Source organism: Canis lupus, chromosome 9 (genome assembly GCF_048164855.1).
Source record: "Canis lupus baileyi chromosome 9, mCanLup2.hap1, whole genome shotgun sequence".
In the NCBI taxonomy this organism is placed as follows: domain Eukaryota; kingdom Metazoa; phylum Chordata; class Mammalia; order Carnivora; family Canidae; genus Canis; species Canis lupus.
Window position 1 is genome coordinate 65,461,292 of NC_132846.1, and position 26,464 is coordinate 65,487,755.

Below are 26,464 nucleotides of genomic sequence, written 5' to 3' on the forward strand. Positions count from 1 at the left end.
GGAACATGGAGTTGGGAATTCATAGCCTAATTTAGATGCACTGCCCTCTTTTGCCAATATTCTCTGAATTCTTTTTTAACATTTATTTTCTTCTGATTCAGAAAATTTTAATATATAGCCTACAAACCAATCCAAATTGCAAATCCAATTGTTCTGAACTTTTTCCACTTCAAATTGGCAAATTTGAATCAATATTGGTTAAGATAAAAAAAAAAAAAAAAAAAGCTAACAACAACAAAAAAGACAGCCACAATAATTCCCAGGTAACATTTATCCTAAGATTACCTGAAGGAGAAAGGTTGGTGTGAAATGATCAACACAACACCTAACACACAGTCACAGATGAACAATATCTGAATCGAATCTAACAAAACAAAACAAAACAAACAAAAAAAAAGCTTTCCTTTAATGTAACTTCATCTTTCTACACTTACTATTTTAAATGGATTAAAATAGATTAGCATCCTTTGAGAAAAAAACAACCCAGGTCCTGTCAAATCCAGCCTTCAGGAAAGCTATGGAAATACACAAATGTCCACCCTGTGATTCTAGCAGAGCATTACACGTAAATTACGGGGGCCCACACAGAGGACACTTCCCCAAGCCTCTGCCAGGCTCACAGCTATGACAGCTCAGCACTCCACGAAGCACAGGGCTGCCCTGCTCTATCACAGAAAAGCAGGTTAGTTGATCTTAGAGACTTACCTGTTTAAGACAACAGCCGTGTATCTTCTTTCCACAAAAATGATTCCACATAAAATATTGGTAAATGGAGAAGGAAAGTTGGTCTCTGGCTTCTCTTTTTCTTCAATTTCTTCATCCTCATCATCATCCTCAGAATCACTCCAAGACACATAATTATCCTGATTCCTATTATTATACCACTCGACACTTTCAAACTGCTGTCGCTCGTACGGTTTATATTTGCGTAGGATTTCAAGCAGTTTTATTACTTTAGGAGTTACAAATTTCAGGTCAAGTGAGGCAGGAGAGAAGTGCTCTTCACATAGTGCATGTATTTTCCTTAGGAAGGTGTCTGTAAACAATAGAAATTTCCTGTGCAGCTCTTCCTGTTCATGTTTGATATACTTTTGCAGTTCTCTTACCATCATCCCAGCTACTTTATCTGCACACCAGGGGCCCAGGACTACCAATACCGCACGACAGTCTGACAGTATCTACAAAAAAAATGTAAAGAGCCAAATGCCAAACAGTAATCATGTAGCATTTTCATATGAGGTTTAACTGGGATTTAAGTTGTCTTCAGCCTGCCCCTTCAAAATAAATTCTCTAATATAAACTAATATAAACACTGAGGTCAATTCCTCAAGGTTGGGGGAATGGCTCACCCACTGGCCTTTTCAGTCTCTACTTTCTCATATGAGAGAGTGTATATAAATATATCTAGATATATCTATATATATCTAGAACCATTCTTTTGTTGTCCCAGAAAAAATAATAATAGAAAATAAAAGACAATGGTATAATGTTAATAAAATTTAATTTCGGGTCTGTCATTAGTTATAAGTAGAACAGAGTCATTTACTTCCAGGTAAATATGCAAGGAATTATGTAGCAGAGTAATTTTATTTTAGATATCAAAGAAGAGCAAGACAATTTTCTTTGCACTTTACACCCAGAGTGCCACATCTTACAACTCTAGCTCAGAGCAGAATGTAAATCCATAAAGGGGCTATAGGAATTGTCAGTTCCACAGGCAAGTATAAGAACACAAACTTTATGAGAAACCAAAGATGGAAGAGTCTAGGCATTGCTGCTCCAGAACAGATGAGCAGGAGAGAAACTGAGTCTCAGATTCAACAGCATTATTCACAAATGATTGCAAAGTCCCAGGACGGTGGTTCTCAAATTTTAATGCATTGAGATAACTGGAGTACTTGTCAAACCTCGGACAGCTGGAGCCCTCTACCGGGGCTTGAGCAGGTGAAGGATGGGACCCCTGGTCTGCTTTTCTAACAAGTTCCAGGGGGAATGCTTACACAGCTGAACTAGAGTCCACGCTTGGAGGACCAAAGATCTAAGGGATCTCCTCCCAAAGCTGCGCCACTCAGGAATGATGGGCTCATAATCAGTTATATACAAGGTAACAAGAGAATCCCTTCAGTCCAAGGATTCAAGCAGGGACTAACTCACAAAATGAACCCAACCCATCTTCAATCACGGATGTCTATACTTAATCATTGGATGGGTTACCATAAACTCAACCCAGTATGATCTGTCCAATGAAAACTGTCCAAAGAGATTAAGAAGATAAGACCTTAAAGTAAAACATACAATAGCCCCATTAGAAACATGTTTTCAGGGCAACCCGGGTGGCTCAGCGGCTTACCGCTGCCTTCAGCCCAGGGCATGATCCTGGAGACCAGGGATCGAGTCCCACGTCAGACTAACTGCGGTGGAGCCTACTTCTCACTCTACCTGTGTCTCTGCCTACCCCTCTCTCTCTGTGCCTCTCATGAATAAATAAAATCTTAAAAAAAAAATTAAAACCTTTAAAAAAAACAGGTTTTCATTTCAATATTAAGAATAAACAGCTGCCTTTTATTATGCTTTCTCTACTGACTTGTACATGCTTACCTGTTTAGAAATTAGAGTAGAATCTCTTTCTTTCGAATGCACAGATATGTTACAGTCGTTGATAAAGTTAAGTGCTTCCTCTAGCTCCACCAGCAGTCTGCCATAGAGGCCACTTCTGTCCGTGAACGGCCCACAGTCCACCACAATCTCACAGGGTTGAGAAGTGTATCTTTAACAGGAAACAGAAGTTGTCACTGCCACCAGAAACTCCCTACAGCACTGCGATCCATTATTACGTGTCTGCACCTGGGATCTCAGGCAGGCAGTGGTCTTCCTAACGGGCACTCACTTTTATCCATGCTATGCTTGCTCGGCGGGGCTCAAGGAAAGACTGCTTAATGACATTCAAAGAACTTTTTGAGTCTTGTCATTACCTTATTACCTCAGGGTTTTTGGTTTCAGTTTTTAGGTTTCAACTTTCAACTTTTGCCTCCTTGGGCATCAAGTTATTCAAACTCAATAACAATTATAACAATTACTTCTAAGAAGCAGAAATAGGGATGGGAGGGCAGATCCTAGAGGGAAAGTGTTACCATTAAATCTATCTGCTTCCATACTATTGAAATTTTTAGTATTTGCAAATGTCAGTTTTATTTTAATGTGTTTTTAACATATCCTTGTAAGGAAAGCTCACCTAACTGTCAAACAATTACGGTGTCATTCTTGGATCTCTTACGTCTTTCATGAAATCTGACAACCAGAACAGCACATAATATTCTAAAAGCACTAACAGTGATTAAGGAGAAGAAATATACTAAAGACATATTTAAATACTACAGTTCCATTATTTTTTTTTTTAGTTCCATTATTCTCAATCAGAATTTATACTTAACCAGAGTCAAGCTTAGAGAACTAGGAAGAGCCAGATTCAATAGCTCACTTATCAGTTTTATTTAAATGTTCTAATACCTATACTTCTGAAAATTCCAGGTAGTACAGGCCTACCAATCTAATTGGGGGCAGATAAAAGCGTAAGTACAGCCTTTTACTTCTACCTCAGATCATTTAGGCTCAAGAAAGTCAAAAACAGCATGTTGGGAAGGTCCTGAGATTTGTACTTCATATAGCCATTTGAATCCTTAAGTTCCATGAATATGAAACATCACAATTTAATTTCATTCTACAAAGAGAACTTTCCTTGAGTTCCTATTAAATGGCAGGCACACTGCAAGACGTTTTCCATGTATCACTGTGACTGATGAACAAAGAATCCCCTGAAACCACGTCAATGCCATTTTGCAGGTTCCAGGGCAGTAAACGACTCACCTGAAGTTACACAGCCTTCAGTTAGTGGAACCAATATTTCAAAACCCATCTGACTGGACTCCATAACCTGAGAAATCAGCTTCCTAAGTTGTTGTAACTGTTCCAAGAACCACCACTTGATAACCATTAGCCCTTCTAAAGACTGTATCTAATAAAGACATAAGGATACTTTAATATGAATTGAATCATATTTACTTAAAAACCTAATTTAGGGCACCCAGTGGCTCAGTGGTTGAGCATCTGCCTTTGGCTCAGGTTGTGATCCCGGGGTCCTGGGATGGAGTCCCACATCGGGCTCCCTGCAGGGTGTCTGCTTCTCCCTCTGTCTGTGTCTCTGCCTCTCTCTTCGTGTCTCTCATGAACAAATAAATACAATCTTTAAAAAAAAAAACACCTAATTTTATTTAGGCTCCCTTCCACCAACTCAAATCAGAAAGTATGTATGTGTGCACCTTTTACTTAAATTCAAAACAGCCACCTTCTCAAAAAGAGACAAACAGGGAATCAGACACACACACCCATTTTCAGAACTATAGGGTGTTTCCAACCATTTTAAGACATACTGTAAAATACTAAATTCTGTCAATAAGTTAGTGTTCTAAGTATCACATGGGACACAAAGGGCAGAACAACCAAGCACACACAGTGACAGGAAAGAACACAAATTTCCTGTCCGAGTTCCTGGTGCTCATCAACATCAGCAAACAGGAGGGGCTCGCGCTTATGCAATCTTGTCTCCGAATGAAGAAAACCTCCATTCGCTCTCTGTGGAAACAAGGTTAGATCCTTGCCCTCGAGGGTAAGTGTCCCGACAGTTCTCTGACTGGCTCATTCCTTGCAACAGCCATCCGCTCTCTTGAATGGCTACTCTCCTATGGAAGATACCAAAGGCTGCAACTCAGGGGCACTGGCTACACAGAAGCCGCCGAGCCCAGGCACATACCTGTCCAATACCACCAGGTCAGTTGCAGTTTCAGCATTACTCTTCAGAATTTTCTCCAGTTTCTGAATCTTTTCTTCCAATTCCTCGGGATCGCATTTCCCATTTAAAATGGAAGCAGTGAGTCCCAAAATACGAGGACACGATGGACAATTTTCACAGAGCTAACACAATAAAAGAGATTGACAATAAGGAATCATTCTGCGAGGCCGGAACACGAGAGATACCGCCATGCTAACACATGTCATGAAGATGGACGGGTACTATAAATAAGACTTATGGCATTACTGTAGCTTGTGTAAAAGATCTGTTTATCAAAAGGCACATTTAAATATGCTAGGAGAGATCATATCATTAATTATAGATTATGTACTTCATTTATTTGTATCATATTTAAAATTTTATTCTAGATTTCAATTTACTATGTAGGTTATTTACTATAGTTCATTATCACAGATTTAAGTGAAAATTAACTTAATATTCATTAATTCATACATAGAACCAAGTTCCCAAAATTGGTAACTAATGGTGCTGCTCTTGATACATAAAAACACTGCTTATTCTCAGTAATTTGACCTGAATTAAAAATGATAAAAATCTAAACATTTACCTTCATAATTTCTCGGTAGGGGTGGTCTAGGATTGCAAGATGACACTCATCAAACACCAAAAGGTTAATGTCTGACAGAGATAAGTAACCATTTTTCAAAACATTCAAGGCGACATAGCAAGTCATAACGAGAACCTAAAAGGAAAACTGGCATCAGTATACAAATATGCCTTTTACCTGCCTGGATATACTTACATCAAATCACATTATGGGACCATTATATCGTGGGTGAGAATTAAGAAATTCATTAGTCAGAATTACAGCAAAAATTCTAAATGTATGGAAGCTTCTATTTTGGAACCAAGAAGCAGAATTAGGAAAATATGGAAACAGAATATGAGAAAAATAATCCTTGATAATAGAGACCATGTCTTTCTGATAAATCTACTAAATTGACTTCAGGTTTTCAGGTTCCTATGGCCATATTTTGATTGATGAGACCTATCATTTTAATCAACTTACAAAACAATTCACACCGAGTTTTCCTCTTTTTTTCTCATTAAACTGACAAGGTTTTCTGGAAGAAGGCATAAACTCAATGTTCTTTTTATAGCATCATCACTCATCACTGTGTGGACATGTAAGTGCTTTACTGACAAGGACTCAACCCTGTGGGTGAGACACAGTCGTCACTGTGGACTGCTCCAAGTTTGTGAGGAAGCAACTCTTAACCACTTCAGACCCACCGACACCAAAGAAGCCCCTCAACCCATGCTGGGTCTGCAAAAGCAGGCCAGTTAGAGGAATTCTCTCAAAGACCCAGGGATCTCAACCAAGAAATGTCTCTAGTTTCAAGACCTTCAACTCAAGCATAAATTTTCGAAAAAGCAGGTTATCTACGAGTTGGAGATAGGTCATCAGAATTTGTATTTTTCAACCAAGCAAATCACAGCATAAAGCTGTTTCTCTTCTATGAAGTAAGAGCAACATACATGACTCCTTCCTTGGTTTTGGCATGAGACCTCCAGTGAGAAAGGATGTAAGGGCTAGTTTCTAGTGTAGTGAAATACAGGGAAGTAGAGTTTTCAAACCTAAGAGAGACAGCCAATGCCAGAGATGATCTCTCGAATGAAGGCAAGAACTCGTAGGGATTTAAACAGTGAAATTTCTCTACAACTCTTACCTGGTGCTTAGTAAACTCTTGGTTCCATTTCTCTTTTGTCCAAGATGCATTTACTTCTAGGTTTGAGTATTCCCCAACCTTGAGATCTGAATGAGTTCTGACAGCTGACACTTGTTGAGCAACCTGGTTTGCTGATTACAAACACAATACTCCATGTAAATATGACAAATCTTACCTAGTTGACTCTCTGGACTACTAATGAGTAAGACAGCTAAGGAAATTCTTATTACTATACATTATACCTAACCCCCAATTTCTTAGATAGCCAATTTCAAATCCTATTTCCAAGGTTATCCACCAGAATGCATTTACTACACTGAAGACCCTACAGTCATTTACTTCAGAGAAACCTATACCACCTTTCTTCTTTACAGTTGGTTTTCCCCAACTGAAGAATATAACCTCTAAGCTAGAATGTTAACTACTCCAGATCCACCCCGCCTGTTTTCTGCAGTGAAATCAGATCATTTCACTATGAAATAAGACAGTTTCATATATATTTCAAGTACAGGAGAACATGTACATATCACACACTGCAACAATCTAAAACAAACTAGAGAGCAATGGCAGGATTATTTTAGTGCCCTGGCTGTTTAGGTTCACATTTTATACTTTTTAATATATAATCCCAAACACATAAAAACTAGTATTGTAAACTCTTAGTGAATATCTAACTTTTAAAAAGCATCTAACTTCCCTTCTGTAACTGGCATAGCAAAATCATATATCATAAAATTACTGATCTCATAATCTTTTTGACATAACTTTGCAAAGTTAAAACATCAAAAACAAAAAAACTGTCACAATCTAGATTAGATTATATTTGGAAAAGTCAATCAAGCAAAAAATGCCGAATCAGAATTAAATGCAATTCCATTTAAGGAAAAAGCTGAAGTTTAACACCTGTGAAATAAAATGGCTGACTCTTAAAAAAGGCATACTATTAAGAAATAAGACAAAATGATATTCCTTCTACCAGCATTTCAACAAATACATTATTTCTCAAACTCTCTATGCTTTCAATAATCTAACTTAATACAGAGAGAAAACGTGCTTAACCATAAAATCTAATCCAATTTCCTCCAGGCAATTTCATAAAATAATTTTTTTATTACCAGAGTTGACCAAGAACACCGTCCTTTTTCCATTTCTGTTGAAGTCTCCCCTGATCTGATAGGACAGCTCTTTAGTGAGTAGTACTGCAATAAACGTCTTCCCTGAGCCAGTGTTTAAACAGACTATGGTATTATGATCCAGAGCTGCTTCAAGCAGTTCAACCTAGAAATACAGTGGAAAAAAGATTACACACTTCTTATCGAAGTACAAAGTTCGGGAAATAGGATTTTATTTCAATTCAGGAAATTTTACTGATTTCTAAAATGTCCCTGTGATAAATTTGCCAAAAAAAAAAAAAAAAAAAAAAACAGACTTTATCGTCACATAAAAATAATCATCACAGGTGTTGAAATGCCTGTTATTTTATAGCTGTGTTTGTAATTATGCGTGGAATGACATTTACAATTTCTTTACGAATTATTTTTGCAGGGGAAAGGAAACTTCTCAAAAATAATATGAATGACTGAGCCTAGAAGTAACCATGGTCCTGCCAGTTCATGGTTGTTCAAATCAATTTCAATTCCTACCCAGCTCATGAGGATAGACACACCCAAGTGGATATTAAGGAGCAGTGAGGTTTTTTCAGAGGGGAAAAAACAAGAAGGAACTTCACAAATAAAACTATCAAATCAATTACCCGGCAGATGTTAGAAAAGAAAAGGACTATTAAGAACAAAAGTATTTGGAATGAGAAAATTAATCAGAAGAGGAGAGCTTGAAAAGGTAAAATGGGTTTTATATAAGTCGTGTCAACTATATGCTAATTTATTCCATTTTAGTGAAAATGCTCCCGTATTAGTGTTCTCATTAGTACCTGATATTTTCTTGGCGTATAAATGTTATCATGAATTGCTTCTTGTTGCCATGGCAGTCCAAAGAAAGGACCCATTGGTGAGGAGGCAGGGGTCATGAGCTGCAGGCCTGCCATGCTGAGGGGCTGCAAAGCAGGGCTTTTCATTCATCCAGTGCTTCTTTCATTGCATTTTGCTCTAGCACAGCTTACTACAAAAGGGAAAAAGAATACCATTACACCACCATGCAGGGTTAAGAACAAAAGAAAGCACAGAAACAAGAGAAACATCAGAATATCATTCCTATGGACCCTTTCAAACTTTTCCTATAATTGTTTTAGCTTTTCCTTGATCTAAGAGGATCATTTTAAAAAGTCAAGTGTTCTACACTCTCCAACCCAGCAATTCTACACCTAGAAACTTATCTGAAAGAATGAGGTGACTACAAATATGTACTGCTGCGTTACTCAAAAGCAAGAAATACCTTTCAAAAATATTAATAAAAATATGAGCCACATAAATTATAGTATAGTTATATAAGGAATACTTTGAACCATGAAGAAAACCCATATCTATATTTAGTGATATAAAACTATGCTTTTTCTCATATATCTTTAAAAGAAAATATGACTATGATGCCTTTTTAAATATATATATACAAAATATGTAGATATATACATAAATATATTTCAAACATCCTTTGTCAATTCTATGATGCCATTATTGATAAACTTATGAGATAATGTATGGAAGGTGCTTAGCACCGTGCCTGAATATAAGATTCAAATGCCTGCCAACATTTTGTGGTTTTATCAACAGACCATAAACACATGAGGTCTTTTTCTCAATTGACAACCAATCACAAATGCATGGCTGACCAACTATTTAAATATGTATCTTTAAAATTACACACATCCTAGATAAATTAAGACAGTGTACCATTCTGTGAGTTTTTTCATGATATGTAAGCACTCTTTTGTGTCTCATGTATACTTTCCCAAAGATTAATCTGATTCTGTAAAAGGACAGAGCAAACTTGAGTCTTTTTAAAACTCCTAACCTGCAGATAAAGGGTTCAGGTCTCAAATCTCAACACGAAAACCGAATTTCTGACTGCCAGCAGAATTTACTTGCCCCCAAAAGAAATTTTCACCCTTGTGTTCACTGTTATCACTCTATGAAACTGGAAAGAAAGAAGCCCAGTCTTTGTTCCTTGACAAGAACCTCTGAATCTCCTGACTCGGGAAATGTACAACTCTGATACAGCACAGTAACTTAAGTGATCTCACCTAATCCAACAAGAAGTCTCAAGTGGTCTCTTTCAGACACAGGCACGATACCAAGTCCAGATTTCAGAGATTAGCCCCACTGACAACAACTCCATATCCAGCTAACAGCAGTGCGGCCCCAGGTAAGCAGTAGGGGGCATGGGCTGCAGGAGCGCAGGACTTCAACAGGGCAGGTGCCACTGGACCAGACACTACAGCCATTCTCATCATCATTCTCAGCGAAGGATTCCAGAGTCCACTCTGACAACTACCAACTCCGTTCCTCACAAGACACATGTGCTCTTTCTCTACCCAACCAAAGCTCAAACAGCCATCTTTTTATCCCATACTTGGCATTCACTTTGCTCAATTCCTCAGGCCCACTGATTGCACACCCTCAGGTTCATCACTCAAGCTTTTTATTCTATATGGATGCCCAGAACCTAAAGTGAAATCCATTTTACCTACCCTCCTAAGACCCAGGCAGGCCTCCTGGGGCCCAGGCAGATCATTCTGGAGGCACATGGCTGAAACTGCAGGCACTTCTTACCTGCCTACCGTCCTTGGGATTGCTCCTCTACATCTTCATTATTATAGGCTGCCTGCTGTCCAGAATTCTTTATGCCAAAACCTGACCTGCTCACTTTTCCTCCAAGCCACATGCTAATCCAAGACCAACCCAAAACAGGGCCAAAGGTATCAGGAAGTAAGCCTAAATCCTGGTAGCTGAAGAGAATAAAACAGGAAGAAGGCAGCAATGTAAGTCCCCAAATACCATTTCCTCTACTATTAAACACCATGTACAGCCAGGAACCTGCAGCATTCCTCCTCCTGCCACTGTCACTGGGGTCACCACTTCTTCTCATAGAGAGAACAGTGAGAATAATATTAATTACTCCAGAGTGATAGTCTTTAAAAATGAGAAAAATGCTCTATTTTTTAAAAGGGATTCTATAATCTTCAAAAATGTACAAAATACAAAGAGAAACTATAGGAATGTTCCAGATTAAAGAAGACTACAAAGACACCCAACAGCTAAATGCAGTGAGTGATCTCAGGCTGGGTCTTGTACTGCAGGACAACACCATAAAGGGCATCATAGAGCCCCTGATAAAACTGTTCAAAGTCACTGAAGCCAATAACTACATTGTGGCTATTTTAAAGAGTATCCTTATTCCTAAGAAACATACCCCAAAGTATCAAGGGGTAAAGTGCCATGAGATGTATACAACTTATTCTCAAATAAAAAGAAACTACAGACACAGAGAATGTGTGGAACCAGTAAAGCAAATGGGGCAAAGTACATATCCTTTGTCCTATTCATGTAACTTTGCTGTACGTTTGAAATTATTTCCAAATAAAGGCTTTTTAATAAAAGCAAATGAATAAAAATGACTGATTAGTCTGGGATTCCCTTGCACACAGGAGCTGTAGGTCTCACACACTTGGATAACCCAAAGTACCAAACCACACCCAGAACATGGCAAGCAAGCAGTGCAAGTGTATAGAATGAAAACAGCGTCCATGTGAATGACATAAAAACCTTTCAAAAGGGGTGCTTGGGTGGCTCAGTTGGTTAAGCATCTGCCTTTGGCTCAGGTCAGGTTCCCAGGGTCCTGGGATCCAGCCCCACATCAGGCTCTCTGCTCAACGGGGAGTCTGCTTCTCCCTCTCTCAAATAAATATACAAAATCTTTATAAAACAAAAAACCTTCCAACAGCTTCTGTCTGCCTTTCAAATTTTATGTCCTCACACACATATGTGCAGAAACACACACGTACACACCTTATTCTTCTACCAGCATGCGTGCTCCCTATAAGCAAGACGCAGGTCATTTTCTGCAGCTCTTCAATTTCCTGCTACAATGTACCATACATACATTTACATAAATATCTGATCAATTCAAGGAGAGAGTCATGAAAGTTGCACAACATACAGAACAGAATCGTCACAGTTCAAAAGATAATTTATGTTTGGGAAATCCGGACCCTCTCCATTTCTACTCCCCGTAAGAGTGGTGGAGGAGAGGACCTGCAAGGGAATGAGGACAGCAACTTGAAACCTCTCAATGAACTTCTCCATAAGGTCCTAACAGCCAAGGTAATCTTCACTCATTTCATACCCAGTGGCTGGCCCCAGAAACATACTTTCTATTTAGAGAACACAAATCCAAGATGAAAAAAATTCAAAAGGTAATCCAATAATGTGAAAACCGAAAAATCTACAATTTTGCCAACTTTTACTTTCTTTGACATGTTTAAATATAATTTTTTTTCTTAACTTGGTCTTAATGAAAAGCTCTGAATCCCTGCTGGCCAGTGGAAGTCCTGTAGTCTCACAGAACTATCGTTTGGCTGCTTTCGCAGAGCCGACAGACAATTCCTTGTGACTGTTTTTCAATCACAGATTTTATATTTCTTGCCAGACAATTTACATTCATGAAATCGGCGAGGTTGTTTCATAACTTCCATATATTAGTCACTCAGAAATAATTGAGTAAAACACACAAATAAACTCTCTTCCTCTTTCTATGTAGATAAATCACAGATTTACCGTTTTAATGTTTGAGATCTCTGTGTTGCTGTTGTCTGAACTGCATTGTGACATTGTGATAGCAGTTTATTGGAAAATCACAGCATGCCCAAGCTTCTGCTCTAAAAATAAATGCAAAAATAGCCAAGTGTAAGATTCCCGTACTTAAACTGAATATAAACACATCTACAAGAAAGCCCTATTGATATGAAGAGTTAAATAAAAGCCCATTATTTTGTATTAAATTTTAAACAAAAGACATTTGGATTATTTTAGTGTACGAAGGCTTACTCTCTAAAACAAAGAACAAGAGAATGAGATTCAACAATAGCATGCCTAATTCCCAGAGATCTGGGGGAAAGAAAAAGTTCAGAGGCAAGTCCAAGAAAAGATTTCAAAATGAATACAAGAAAACCCAAAGACAGGGGCTAGGATAATGGGGGAGGGAGAGAGAAGAAGACAAGTATGTGTTATTTCCTGAATGCACACACACAAAAGGAATAACGATCACCAGACGAGGCGCTTGGCTGAGAAATCCAAATCACCTCAATACATGTATGTACTTGGTGAATAATTTCAATTTCTCCAAATGGAATTAAAAGCACCACAGTTAAATCCACACCATAAACTCTTTTACACAATTCATTCATGAATAAAAGAATGCAGAACACAATTCAACAATATTGTTTTAAAGAAACATAAATTTAGTGTGGTTCAACCTCAGAGATTATAAATCAAAAACGAGGAAACCATGAAATACTGAGATGGAAAGCTTCATTTAATCACCCAGCATTGATTTTGTTAGATCTGACCCCAAATCTTGCTTGTGCTCATTTCGCTTGACCACAGTACCTCCACTACCACCAGCTCGGGGAAGGCAACGGTTATACACATCTCTGTCTGGGCTAGTCGGTTCAAAGACATGCAAGCACAGGTTACACTTAGTCATTTCAGAGACAAATTCGGTTTGCTAGAAGGTTAACAAAGCAGAATGGGGAAACCTTAGCACTATTTTAGTATGTACATATTTACCTCAAAATGCTGATTCTAAGTTCTTTCAGTTTCCAAGTCTGTATTAATTCATACCCTAGGTAACCTAAAAGCAATCAGAGAGAATATTTTAGAACATAAAACTCATTTTTAAAAACCAACTTTAAGAAAATTCCTACTTGACAAAATTTTTACATTTGACTTATCAGAATAAGATTCCTGATAACTTATTTTTCTACCGAAAGTCAAGAAGACAGCACATGCCTGAAAGCGCTGCCTTTAAAATTAGTATTTATTATGTTCTGATACAACTGAAAATGTTTGAAAGTTGTTACTACAATCCAATTAGCTATAAGGGAGAATTCTTGAAAGTAAATTACATTTTTCCCTATTAAAATCTAGCTTTAAAACTACTCGAACACTATGTAAGTCCTAAGTCAGGACGGTGCTTCACGTAAACAGATCTTCTCTCTCCTAGTGTCAGTCTGTTTCCCAAGCCTCATGCTTTGACGCTTAATTCCATTCTATACTGCTACCTAATCAGATGCAAACTCAAGACATCAACAGGGCCTGATGTGTCATGCCCTACACCAGTCGAATTCACATTCACATCTTTTTTAGAAACACCATAACCAAAATAGTAACACTGATAATCCTTTAAACTTCAATGCAATTCCACTAGTACAAAATTACTGGTGAGTTATCCAAATTATTTCCCTAGACTATTCTGCACAGATATGTGGGAGAGAATTAACATCCAAGTACAATGACAATTTATGTTCATAAATACAGAATAGGTCAAATCTTCTCATTTTAATTGATGATCATAACTTAGATTGCAAAAATGCAAATTCCTGCTTGATAAGCCCTTTCAGGATAACTGAAAAAGATGTGCCACATCCCAGACACTCAGCCAAGTTTTAGTACAAATCAACAAACTTTACCCACATTAGCACCTAAATCCAGTATCCCCCTATAGCCCTTTAGACAAAGCCCTGTAGCAACAGACAACTTACCCCTGCTCATCTGAAGTCTAAAAGCATCTAGAACTTCAGGGTACACATTTCCAAAACTAGTAACAAAACATTCAATTCAGTCATTTTATCATAATGTGTCACAGATGCTGATACTATAAACTTTGTAAGCATCACTGCTCAGATTTCCTTCCTACTCTCATGAAGCCCAGGCATGACTACCATAAAGTCTCAAGGTAAACAAAAGACACAACACACAGGCACACATAACAGTAACACTGTGACATTAAGAAAAGTATCAAAAGTACTTCGGGGGGGGGGGGGGGGGGCGATCCCTGGGTGGCTCAGCGGTTTGGCGCCTGCCTTCGACCCAGGGCATGGTCCTGGGGTCCTGGGATCAAGTCCCACATCGGGCTCACGCTGCTTCTCCCTCTGCCTGTTTCTCTGCCCCCCTCTCTCTCTCTCTCTGTGTGTCTCTCATGAATAAATAATTAAAATCTTTATATAAAAAAAAAGTACTTCTGTAAGCTAACAGATAAAACTAAGAAATGTTTGAAAAGCCTTCAGTTCATAGTAACAAATATGCTACGGAGACCAGGGCATTATTTTAACCAACCAAGGTTAAAATCACTAGGGGAGTCTTTGGCTATAGATGCAAACAGGTTTATACATTGTCATAAAGGCAAATCAAAAATTAGAGGCTTGGGGATCCGTGGGTGGCTCAGTGGTTTAGCGCCTGCCTTCAGCCCAGGGCGTGATCCTGAAGTCCTGGGATGGAGTCCCACATAGGGCTCCCTGTATGGAGCTTGCTTCTCCCTCTGCCGGTGTCTCTGCCTCTCTCTCTCTTTCTCTGTCTCTCGTGAATAAAGAAATAAATAAAATCTTTTTAAAAAAAATTAGAGGCTTAATTCTCCTAGTTGATAATAAAGGGAAAAGCCTCCTTCCTTCTCCCCTTTGTTCTCGATTTCTTTCTTAATCCTTTCCAAATGTAAGTGAATCTTTTTAAAAGCTTAATAGCCTCTAGCCCATCTCACATCTCAGGAATGTCTCCCTAAGGACCTGAAAGCCACCTCTGAAACATAATCATCAAGAAAGACAATGCCCAATTACTCAGTTTCCTAGAAGAGATGGGCCTAGTCAGTCACTTGATTCCAAACCACAAAACCTACCTCATAAAGGGGTGAGGAAATAAGCAATTCTACCTTGAAAACGTGGATGTCAAGTGTCTAACCACTTAGCTGTACAGAAAAAGTCTTTCTTTCTGTTTTTGGAATCTCTTCAGTGGACAGCCTGTGACTCACATCACACTCTGGTTTAATGCTCACCCAGTAATAAAACTGTTTTCCTCCCTCTACCTTTGTGGATAGGTTTCTGGGTGGGGAGGAAATTCTGTTTTTAATTTCCTCAAGACTGGCCTTTAAAAATAAAAAAAGACAGGGGCACCTGGGTTGCTCAGTGGTTAAGCGTCTGCCTTTAGCTCAGGGATGGGGATCGGCTCAGGTTGTGATCCCAGGGTCCTGGGATCAAGTGCCACATCAGGCTCCCCGCAGGGAGCCTGCTTCTCCCTCTGCCTGTGTCCCTGCCTCTCTCTGTGTCTCTCATGAATAAAGAAATATAATCTTAAGAAAAAAAAAGACATAAAATATATTCTCAAATAATATTCATGCCAAATAACAAATTTCCATTTCTTGGAATTTGAATACTAGAGAAATCTTAAAATATGCTGCCCATCTATATTAGGGAGATGAGCTTTTAAGATGAAGATGGAGCTAAGTGTGCAAATACTTAACTGTATTAAAAAGGAATCTGCACACAGAAAGGATCCAAGTTGTTTAAAAACTACTCCCACCAATCTTCCTTTTTCTAAATTAAAGTTGGAGCAGGAGGAGTCTCAGCTGTTTTACCCTCAGAAGCCAAGGTGATGCCGTCACCCCTTAATACTTTCTCATATACAGTCACTCCTCAGAGAGGCCTTCTGTGTAGGAGGGGCCCAGAGGAAGGCCACTGGGGATCTGGAAAGCAAACCTTTTTTTTTTTTTTAAGTATCCTTCATTTAAAAATCATCTGAAAGTCAGCAAGGGGTCCTGTGTCAAAAAGATCACGGCTTATCAGGCTACCTATGAGATGGTTTCCGTGCTTGTAAAATAACCTCTGGCTATTTTGAGAATTCAGTAAGATCATGTATGTTAGTTAAGCTCAGTAGGAAAAAAGTCCTCGCAACACAAAAAATGCCCAATACATGATAGTATTTACAAAACCACACTTATCTCTATCTAGAACCTTTGTTTTCAAGCAATTCCTAAGACTTCAAGAAACTTCTTAAAGAAAATCTAAAATGCACTATTGATCCTAAGATTCAGCATGGAAAATGCATTACCATTTAAAGTACACAAGATCTTATACAGTATTTTTAGCCAGATAAACCCGAAAACCACCAACCACAAACTACCTAATCATCATGAATTTACCGTAGAATGAAAATCAAGGTTAAATCACAAAACACAATATACAATGTGAAATGAAATCAAATAGCTTTGTGTCCACTAGTTCTCTTTAAAAGCAAAAACTGAAAAATACTATGCTTCTGTTCGGCTCCACAGACATCACTGAAAACATTACTTCACTTAACTGCTGCCAGGCAATGAGATGGTATACTATGGGCAAGAAATCATTAAAGTTTGAGAAGATAAAAATACAGCAAATAGCCAAAATATCCATGGTATATAAAATAAGTATTTCAAGGATTTCTCAACTACCATTTGGTGAATACAGGTTATGAAAAGACTAAGGTTAAACAAAAGATTGAGAGACCAAAGAGAAAAGAAAAGGTATAATAGTTTCAAGAATTTAAATACTGATATCTTCAGATAATGAAATACACAGCACGAGAGAAACGTTCCCACTTTTCATTGTTATGTAGGGGCCAACACAGGACACACAGAGATGGGCCACTTTGGAGGAGAGATTATTCTGAACTGAAGGCAACTAAGACCGTGTGGGCTCAAAAGAAACTTTTGCCTCTCCATTAAGTACATAAAAAAATCTAAAGCAAGGGTCTTTCTCAGAATCAGGGTTATTAGCAGAGATCAATTTTATTTAATTGACCCATCTGTTTGGCAGGGCAAACATCTAATTACCAAACATCTGCTCTTCTCCCTACGCCCCAGGAAGAGCGCTCCTTTCCTCTGAAGTCCTGGCCCCTTTCCTTCCCATTGGTTCTGGACCACCTACGCACCTCTCCCTCTGCCTTCCTGTCTGTGGAACTTCCATGTCTGTGCAGATTCCCCGTATGTACACTGTGATATTTGATTTTCTCCTGTTAATCTCTTTCACTCAGCATGAGTCTTAGCCCAGCTTGAAGGACCTTAAAGAACACAGGAATTCCTGCTCCCTGACAGATCTGTCGTTATTAATTTAAAATCCTTGCATATTATCTATCCTAAAATATTTTGGTTTTGTTGGTTTGTTTTTAACCTAAAAGAGAATCATTTCTCTCTAGATTTAAATAATCTCTACACCCAACGTGGGACTCAAACTCATGACCCTGATATCAAAAAAATTTCATACAGAAATGCTCCTTCCATCTTTACCATTTATAAATAGCAGAAAGTGCTCCATGTCTAACACTGAATGAGGAGATGGTGTGGTAAACCGGGGTTCATTTTACCGGATACAATGCAACTGAACCATTAAAAATGATGAGTTTAAAAAAAAAATGATGAGTTTATAATGAACAAAAAAAAAATACTTATGGTCCAACATACAATGCAAAAAAAAAGCACAGCATTTTTATTTAGAGGACGATCATGACTAAGTCAAGATAAAAACTGAACAAAAGAAAAGGAGGAAGGAGAGAGAGAAAATTCACCCCAAAAATGAGGATGGGATTGGACTATTAACATGAGCAATTAATTCCTTCTTTCCTTAAAACTTTTCCGCATTCTAAAATTTCCCACAATTTGAACAGTTTGTGACTTTAAAACTGGAAAACAAACTTTCACACTGAAAATGATTTGTAGGAAGACAATAGTTAGAGAAAAACGATTCTGGGGGTGCCTGGCTGCCTCAGTTCATAGAGCATGTGACTCTTGATCCCAGGTTTTAGGTTAAAAACAAACCAACAAAAACAGAAAACAAAAACAAAATTTTAAAACTTCTCCAGTAAGCCTTTAAATGTGGCTAAAACTTACCCCAGTTTCTATAACTTAAACCACAAATTCACTAGCCTTCTTTTCTTACACTACTCTATTAACCAAATAAATTTCCGGGCTTCTGTAAATCTGTAACAAATATATTATGTTTATATTTCAACATCATTATGCCTAAAATTAGATTTATCCTAAATTGAAATTGAATACAGGTTAAACAGCATTTTAACAAGTATCATCCATCAAAATCTCCATACAAGAAATATCTCTAGGCTGCCAGCCAATGGTCCACGTACTTGGAATACTTCTTAAAAGACAATATTCCAACGCACCAAAATGGCACCCAGAACCATTCTACCAAGTTCTCTATAATGACATTTACCCTTCAGTTTTGTTTCAAGAGAGATAAATACTTAATACACCGCTAACTTTCAAGATGAGTTTTAAGGTTAATGTTGGATTCCAAGTTTCTGTATTTTACTCAATAAAAATACTGTTCAACAAATGCTAAAATCTACTCAATTCTTGACCATCTTTTTTTTTTTTAAGATTTTTTATTTATTTATTTATTCATAGAGACACAGAGAGAGAGAGAGAAGCAGAGACACAGGCAGAGGGAGAAGCAGGCTCCGTGCAACAAGCCCGATGTGGGACTCGATCCCGGGTCTCCAGGATCACACCCCGGGCTGCAGGCGGCGCTAAACCGCTGCGCCACCAGGGCTGCCTTTGACCATCTTTTATATACCACGGTCTATCTTCTCGCTTATCCTTTATATACCATGTAAGGATATCTATGAGGGGGGAATAAAAGACCACTATTCTATGTTAAGCTATTTTAATACAATATAATGCATGCACATTAATTTTAATACTAAAATTAGTGGTCAGTCCTGAGACAAAAGGAGTCTGAGAGACTGCTGAATATAATGAGTCTGGAAAGCAAATATATTAAAAGTTCCAGGCAAGGGGTAAAACGCCACAATGTAGCTATGTGCAAGACATTCAACCACCCCTGTTATCTGCTTTCCCTAAAATGCTGTAACAATTATATCCTGACCTTCACATGAGCCTCTGCTTCTGGGCCCCAACTGCCACTCACCCTCACCCCTCAAGGACCTAAAAACCTCTATTATTTGATTCTGCTCTCATACAGCACACAGGGGCCATCTGTACCACCTAAATCAGGGCTTATCTGTATCTTCTGTCCCATAGAAGACAGTATTACTATTGCCTATTTTTTCCTCCAAAATTGTAAGATTTTTCAAAGGAGAGATAATCTCATCCTTGACTTACTTGGAATTGAAGGAAAGTTGGAAATATCCATAAGTATAGATATTTAATTCTATGTTGAGTATAAACCTTATTGATCTAACCTTACGTTAATATGTTATCTTTTTGTAGGTCAGATAAAAATTCAATTTAGATACTTCTTACTTTCAAAAGACTTGAAACAACCCAAGTTATTTTAACAAGTTTAAGACCCCCCATCATTAGCCCCTCCTCTAACAAAGTAAAGTTCAGGGCTGACCTGAAACCACCAAAGTTAGAGGCACCCACTGCACCAGGATAATTCTGATAGCATCCTGCTATGCCGTCTCTCCAGCCTAGTCCTCCCAGATCTCCCAACATCTGCAAAATCCTCTTCCAAGCTAATGCAATCTGATACAAACCTTGAAAATGCTTCAGCAACAATATATAGTTCTATTACAACGTAACTAGGGAAACCCAAAGACTCATTTTAGAAATGGTTTTATTAGATTTAAAATCCAGTTAAAATTCTATTCAACATAAACTAATAAATCTGGGGGGAATGACAAAAAAAAAATCACCATTTTTAACCATGTTAGTAACTGAGGCAAGACTCATTAATGGATGCTAAAACTACTGGATGACATTTACAAAAGAATATTCACATCACTTCAAAGTATTTCTGCACCGATGCCCTATGAACCCTTGTGAAAAGTGATATATTCACCTTGGGCAAACTTGACAGATAACCACAAAAGTGACCTCACCAATACTGGGACAGACTGACATGTATCTCCTAAACGTTGATGAACTGAGAAGGAAATATCATTTATGTAGTTTTCCAAGTTTGCATTTTCCAAAAGTGCAAACCCTGAATCTAATCATGAGGGAGCATAAAAACCAAATCAGAGATGCAATTTACAAAACTGGCTGTGCTCCTCAAAAATGTCAGTATCATAGACACTAAAGGCTGAGAAGCCATTCCAGATTACAAGAGTAAATAACCATGTCAACCAAATGCAATGTCCATTACATTCCTGGACTGAATCCTGGATTAGAGAAGGAACACTGCTATGAAGGACATTACTGGAATGAAGGGTGATCAGAATACGCCACCTGAAAATATGCCACCTTGGCCTAAGAATTACTCTGAGCTGAAGGCAACAGAGAAATAGCAGATACCGGAGAAATTCTCTGCCCCTTCCCTTTCTGTGTAAAAGCAGGACATAAATGTCGCTTTGTGAGTGTCCCTCCTCCGCACTCCAGTACCAGGAAGAGGAGAGGATAATTATCACTACAGACGGCATTGATTTGCATCTGCACAAACAAACCTTGCTAAAATAATCCCTATTATTTTCCATCATCTATTCACCTTCCCACAATTTACCACCCCTAGAAGCCCCAATTCTCCCGTTCTTTTGTCACTTGTCCACGATACATGGCCCTTTACTAAAATGGTATATAAGCTCTCTCAAATCTAACCACTTCCTTGGGTTTCCACTCCTTCAGGGTGAATCTCCAGTGTGCATGCAAAATAAATCTTTCCTCTCATTAATCTGTCCTTTGTTAATTTAATTCACAGGCTCCACCCACTAAAAGCACAGAGGGAAACCTTTTTCCTCCCCCTGTAGGGACACTGATGAAATTTAACTATCACCATCAATGCTAAATTCTCTGCATTCAATAACTATATTGTAATAATATAAGAGAATGTTCTCATTCTTAGAAGATACACCTTGAAAATACTCAGTAGTGAAGAGCATAATACCTGCTACTTATTCTTAAAAGGTTCAGAAAAATAATGATATGCGGAGAAACATCCAAATGTGTGGCAAAATGTTACCTACTGGTAAATTTAAGTAATGACATGGGAATTCTTTATGCTATTCTGACAACGCTTAAGTTTGAAAGTATTATAAACAAAGTTAAAAATAAAACTCTGCTAAATATTGATATATATCTATCTATATATATAGATAGATATATAGAGACATATATCTGTTTGACTATCAGAACACAGAAAAATGGGTATTATCCAATTGTGTTTCGGGGTAGTATAAAAACTGATACTTAAGGTGATTTTCCCCCCCTTAAAAGACCTTTGTTTTAACTCCTGCCCCTTATTCATTCATTCGACAAATATTTATTGAGCAAGACATACGTACTGCAAACTTGTACTCTGGAGAAGGTGAGAAGCGGACTGGAGGGCAGTTCTGAAGGATGAGCGGTGACAGCACCAGTCAGGGAAGGGACAGTAACAGGGCATCATGGGGGTGAGGAGCCAGCATGTAGAGAAGCACTAAAAGGAAACCAGGCAAGTCAAGTTGCAGAAATGACAAGCAGTGTGCTGAAGCACTCGTCCCACACTGAGAGAGGAGCTACATCCTAAAGGACCTTAATATACAGCTCCGCAGGGATCTGAAGCTCATCCTGGGCAATTCAAGCAAGATTTGGGCCTCTACCTTTCTAATCTCAGCATACACCTAGGGCTCTCCCCTCGTTCGTCTCAGCCAAGATCAAATCTCTATACAAGGCCCACAGACAGGTACAGAAAAAGACTATACAATAAGTAAGAGGCTTCTGAAGTTTAACTCTTTCCTTTAGAGAAGACGTTCCTTTTCCTGGTTATTATCATTGGATTATACTGGAACTCCCCCTGTTTGCACATTCAAAGTCCCCTGTCCCAGGCACTACCCACCCACTTACCCCAATCGTGGAGGAACCCAGATGGTTGGTTACCCTATCTCTAGCAACGATTCTCTGTACTTAGCTGCCTGTTGCACATTTCCACGTAGAGATCCACATTCAGCTATCAAGGGAACTTGGAACTGTTCCAAAAACTGAACTAATCTACTAAGAAAGATGAAGATTCATTACTGCTAAATACAATTTCAAAGAATATATCCATTACGGGAATTAGAGATTTGTTTCAAAAAGTAGAGAATAAATGCAGCCTCCTAAGGTCACCACCCTTGTTTTGCTCAGTTTTGTCACAATTAAACCCAGTACACACATATTAAAGAATCCAGATGAGAGAGGAAAAGAGGGGGCTCCAAAGGCAGTGCTGACAGAGTCCTTTTGTGGGCCACAAGATCCTGAAATGACCTCATCTGCCTTTCCACCTCAGCCTCACGTCTACCACAGGACCTGCGAACATGCCAGCTTCTGGCTCCTTCCTCTTCCTCCCCAACAGAATCCCACAACATATCCATGTAATTCATTAACTAAGTAAAATACGCAAATCACTAAGAACAGGGGTACGATGTTCGGTGTGAAAAAGAGAACTTCGTGTACCAGAGGGAGGAGGTGAGCCCCTGCAAGAGCCCTGCTAAAGGATGCTTGGCTGAAGGGACAACTGAGAGCACTTGGCATTACTGCCATATTTTGGGACTATAAAGAGTGGGAAAGGAGCAGGAACCAAAACTACAACCTCAGGCTCATCTTTCTCAGGGTATTTATAACCCTCTTATGAAAAAAAAAAAAAAAAAAAGAATGAACGAACACAGGGAAGAATCCACACTAGACCAAAGGCCAAAACTGGCAGCTACCATACCCTGCAAAGCCAGCGTGTTGTTAGTATCCGACACTGCCCGAACACCAGCACAGGTGCAAGGACGCTCAATAGGTTTCAGAATTCTCCACACCTGCTTACACCTTACTGCATGGATAAAGTTTGGCATCTGTAAGGGACCTACCTACACAATAAGTAAACTGTCTGAATGGCAATGGACAATGAGACACACACAGTATGCAACGCTAAAAGCATAAGTAAATATTTGTCATCTGCCAGACTCAACCTCTTGCCCAGGCTACCAAGCATCAGTCCCAGGGGGAAAAAAAGTGATTAAAAACAAAAAAAGAGTACTAATGGGAGCTCAACGAAGCATATAACTAGGTATGGAGAACATGAATCAAACCAAGATATAGCAAGATGGCTCAAAATCTTTAACGGATTCCCTTGGCACATAGGATAAAATCCAAAATCCTTACTATATATGGCCCTGCATCTATCTCTAACTGGGGTTTAGGTAACTCTGCTACCTCCCTGCAGCTCTGAGAATCTCTCAGCACCTCCACCAACTCCTTCCTACACCCCAGAGCCTTTGTACTTACCATCCCCCAGCTAACTGCTCCTCAGCCTGTAGGTCTCATCACCACTGTCCCTTTTTCAGAAAGTCAACAGTTTCAGTGAAAAGATAGTAAATCTGTGCATCCAGAACAAACTACCAACTGAGGTGCCTGGCATAAGTGGGATCTTTTTGAATAAATGAATAAATGCCAACAATTCTCACTACTAATAAGTAATACTTAGGTAAAGTTTAATTGAATACTGACTGCCCCACTCCCAAAGAATTCTTAAGATACTATTATTTCCTACTTTAATTACTTATTTTTATTTTTACTATCCCTTAAAAACAATCCTGCAATTACTTATTTTTATTTTTACTATCCCTTAAAAACAATCCTGCAACAATCCCTTAAAAACAATCCAAGAACAGGTTAAATTGTAATTCACTAGTCAAATTAATCCAAAATGAATTCAAGTCTTTAGAAAACAATTAATCCAAACTGTAGCAAAGTTAAAAATTTAGCTCCAAGAGGCACCTGGGTGGCTAAGGCAGTTAAGTGTTCAACTCTTGGTTGCAGTTCAGGTCGTGATCTAGGGTTGTGAGATCGAGCCCTGTGTGGAGTTCTGTGCTGGGTGTAGAGCCTGCTTAAGATTCTCTCTCTCCCTCTGCCCCTACTCCCCTTCTAATTAAAAAAAAAAAAAAAAATAGGTCCAAATCTAATTACAGATTTCACATAGCAATAGCTTTTGGATATAATTTGTTTTCGGGGAACTAACTTGATTCATATAAATCACACTTATGCCTAAATTCTAAGAGTATAAAAAACCTAATTTGAGTGGCATTAACCACAGTTTATTCTCCCACAAACCACAACAAAGAGTACTCTATATTAAATCACTTAACAATCTCTTAAAAAGTTGTAGTTTTTCCAAATGGAGCAAAGTTTTATCTGATTATCTTTAGTATCAATTACTTCTTAGTAGCCACTCAAGAAAGTATTTTAGGAGAAGTGAGCAAATTCCTTGAAAAACACAATCTAAAGAAACAGAACATTTGAAGAGGCCTATAGCTTTTAAAGAAGATGGATTATTAAAAACTCCCAAGCCCAGATGGCTTCACTAGAGTGAATGCTTCTAAACCTTTAAAGAAATAACTACAATCTTAAAAACAAACCCTTCAGGAGGACTGAAATGAGAGGGGATACTTTCCACCCCTTCTATGAGACTAGTATAAAGTTGACACCAAAATCTGACAAGGGCATTACAATAAAGGAAAATTATAGACCTATGTCTCAAACTAAAAATGTGAAAATTTCCTCCTAACCAAAATAGGAGGAAACTGAATCCAGGAATATATAAAAGGAAAATGGATCATGACCAGTGTGGTTTATCACAGGAATGCAAGGATGGCTTAACATGCAAAAGTCAACTGATTTTCTGATATTTAATATAAAGTGTCAATACTTAAAGACAGAGTGAGTAACGGCACAAGAAGAGACAATGCAACAGAACAGACTATGAAAAGAGACTCACCTATATGAGGTTATTTAATTAGTGGATTAACTGTGTATCCAGATGGAAAAAGTGAGTCATTAACTCCATCCTCAAGTCATACACAAAAATCAATGTCAGTTGAGGGGTGCCTGGGTGGCTCAGTCAGTTAAGTGTCTACCTTTGGCTCAAGTCATGATCTCAAGGTCCTGAGATTGAGCCCCACATCAGGCTCCCCACTCAGTGGGGAGTCTGCTTCTCCCTCTCCCTCTTCCCCTGCTCATGCTCTTTCTCTCAAATAAAAAAAAAAATCTTTTTAAAAAAAGAAAAGGAAATTCCTCCATGTTCCTGGAATGAGTTAAAATTTCTTAGACAAGACACTAAAAGTAGTAACTATAAAGGGAAAAAATTGACAAACTGGATTAGATTAATATTTAAAATGTCTATTTATTACATGAACTGATTATGTGAGTGAAAAGGCGAGGCAGGGTTGGAGACACATAAACAATTTCTACAAATCAGTAAGGAACAGGGAGACAAGTACACACGGACGCTGAGCAGAGGACTTTAACTCACAGGACATCAAATGATCTATAATCTCCATAAGCAATTAGAAGGATACAAATTAAACCACAAGGACCTGCTACCACACCCATCAGAATGGCCGAAATGAAGAGGACACACAGTATCAAGTGTGAGAAAGGATGTGGAGCAGAAAGAACATATCTGCTCTGAATATACACATACTCTATAACCCAAATAATTCCATTCTACATGTATACCTGACTGATACACATATATTCACCAAAAAAATCCACAAGAACTAAGAACTGCACTATCCCTAACAGCCAAAAATGAAACAAACCAAATGTCCATCAGCAATACACAGACAAGTTAATACTGACATATTCATATAACAGAATGCCATACATCATCAGATGATTCAATGGAATGGATCTCACACACTTAAGATGTTAAGTGAAGAAACTCAACACAAAATCATACCATATAACTTCAACTACATAGAGTTAAAAATAAGGAAAAGTCAGTATGGTGTGTCCCCCCCCCCCACCTTTTTTTTTTTTTTTTGGCCAGGGGGTGGAGGGGTGTGAATGCCTGGATACACTTTGCATTTCCTTGTAATTTATGCACTTTCCTGTTTATCAGCTGAAACTGATGCCATTTAAAAGTTTATTTTGAAAGAGAAGTAAACAACCCTCAATGCAATACGTAAAAATTCTTTTTTTGCCATGGTGCATATGTGAGACAGGACGAAGATTTACCTTTACTGAGCACTCA

The 26,464-nt window shown here is 38.3% G+C and overlaps 1 protein-coding gene across 1 annotated transcript in view; it reads right to left on the minus strand.

Annotated features, from left to right (window-relative positions):
• DICER1 (dicer 1, ribonuclease III) overlaps nucleotides 1-26,464 on the minus strand; it is a 72,730-nt gene that overhangs the window by 37,275 nt on the left and 8,991 nt on the right. The window contains 11 exon segments of the mRNA XM_072839810.1: nucleotides 706-1,178; nucleotides 2,599-2,767; nucleotides 4,808-4,968; nucleotides 5,415-5,549; nucleotides 6,538-6,668; nucleotides 7,653-7,815; nucleotides 8,468-8,587; nucleotides 8,589-8,655; nucleotides 12,267-12,367; nucleotides 13,278-13,341; nucleotides 21,771-21,904. Of these exon segments, the coding sequence (XP_072695911.1) occupies nucleotides 706-1,178; nucleotides 2,599-2,767; nucleotides 4,808-4,968; nucleotides 5,415-5,549; nucleotides 6,538-6,668; nucleotides 7,653-7,815; nucleotides 8,468-8,587; nucleotides 8,589-8,615 (1,379 nt within the window). The 5' untranslated portion in view covers nucleotides 8,616-8,655; nucleotides 12,267-12,367; nucleotides 13,278-13,341; nucleotides 21,771-21,904.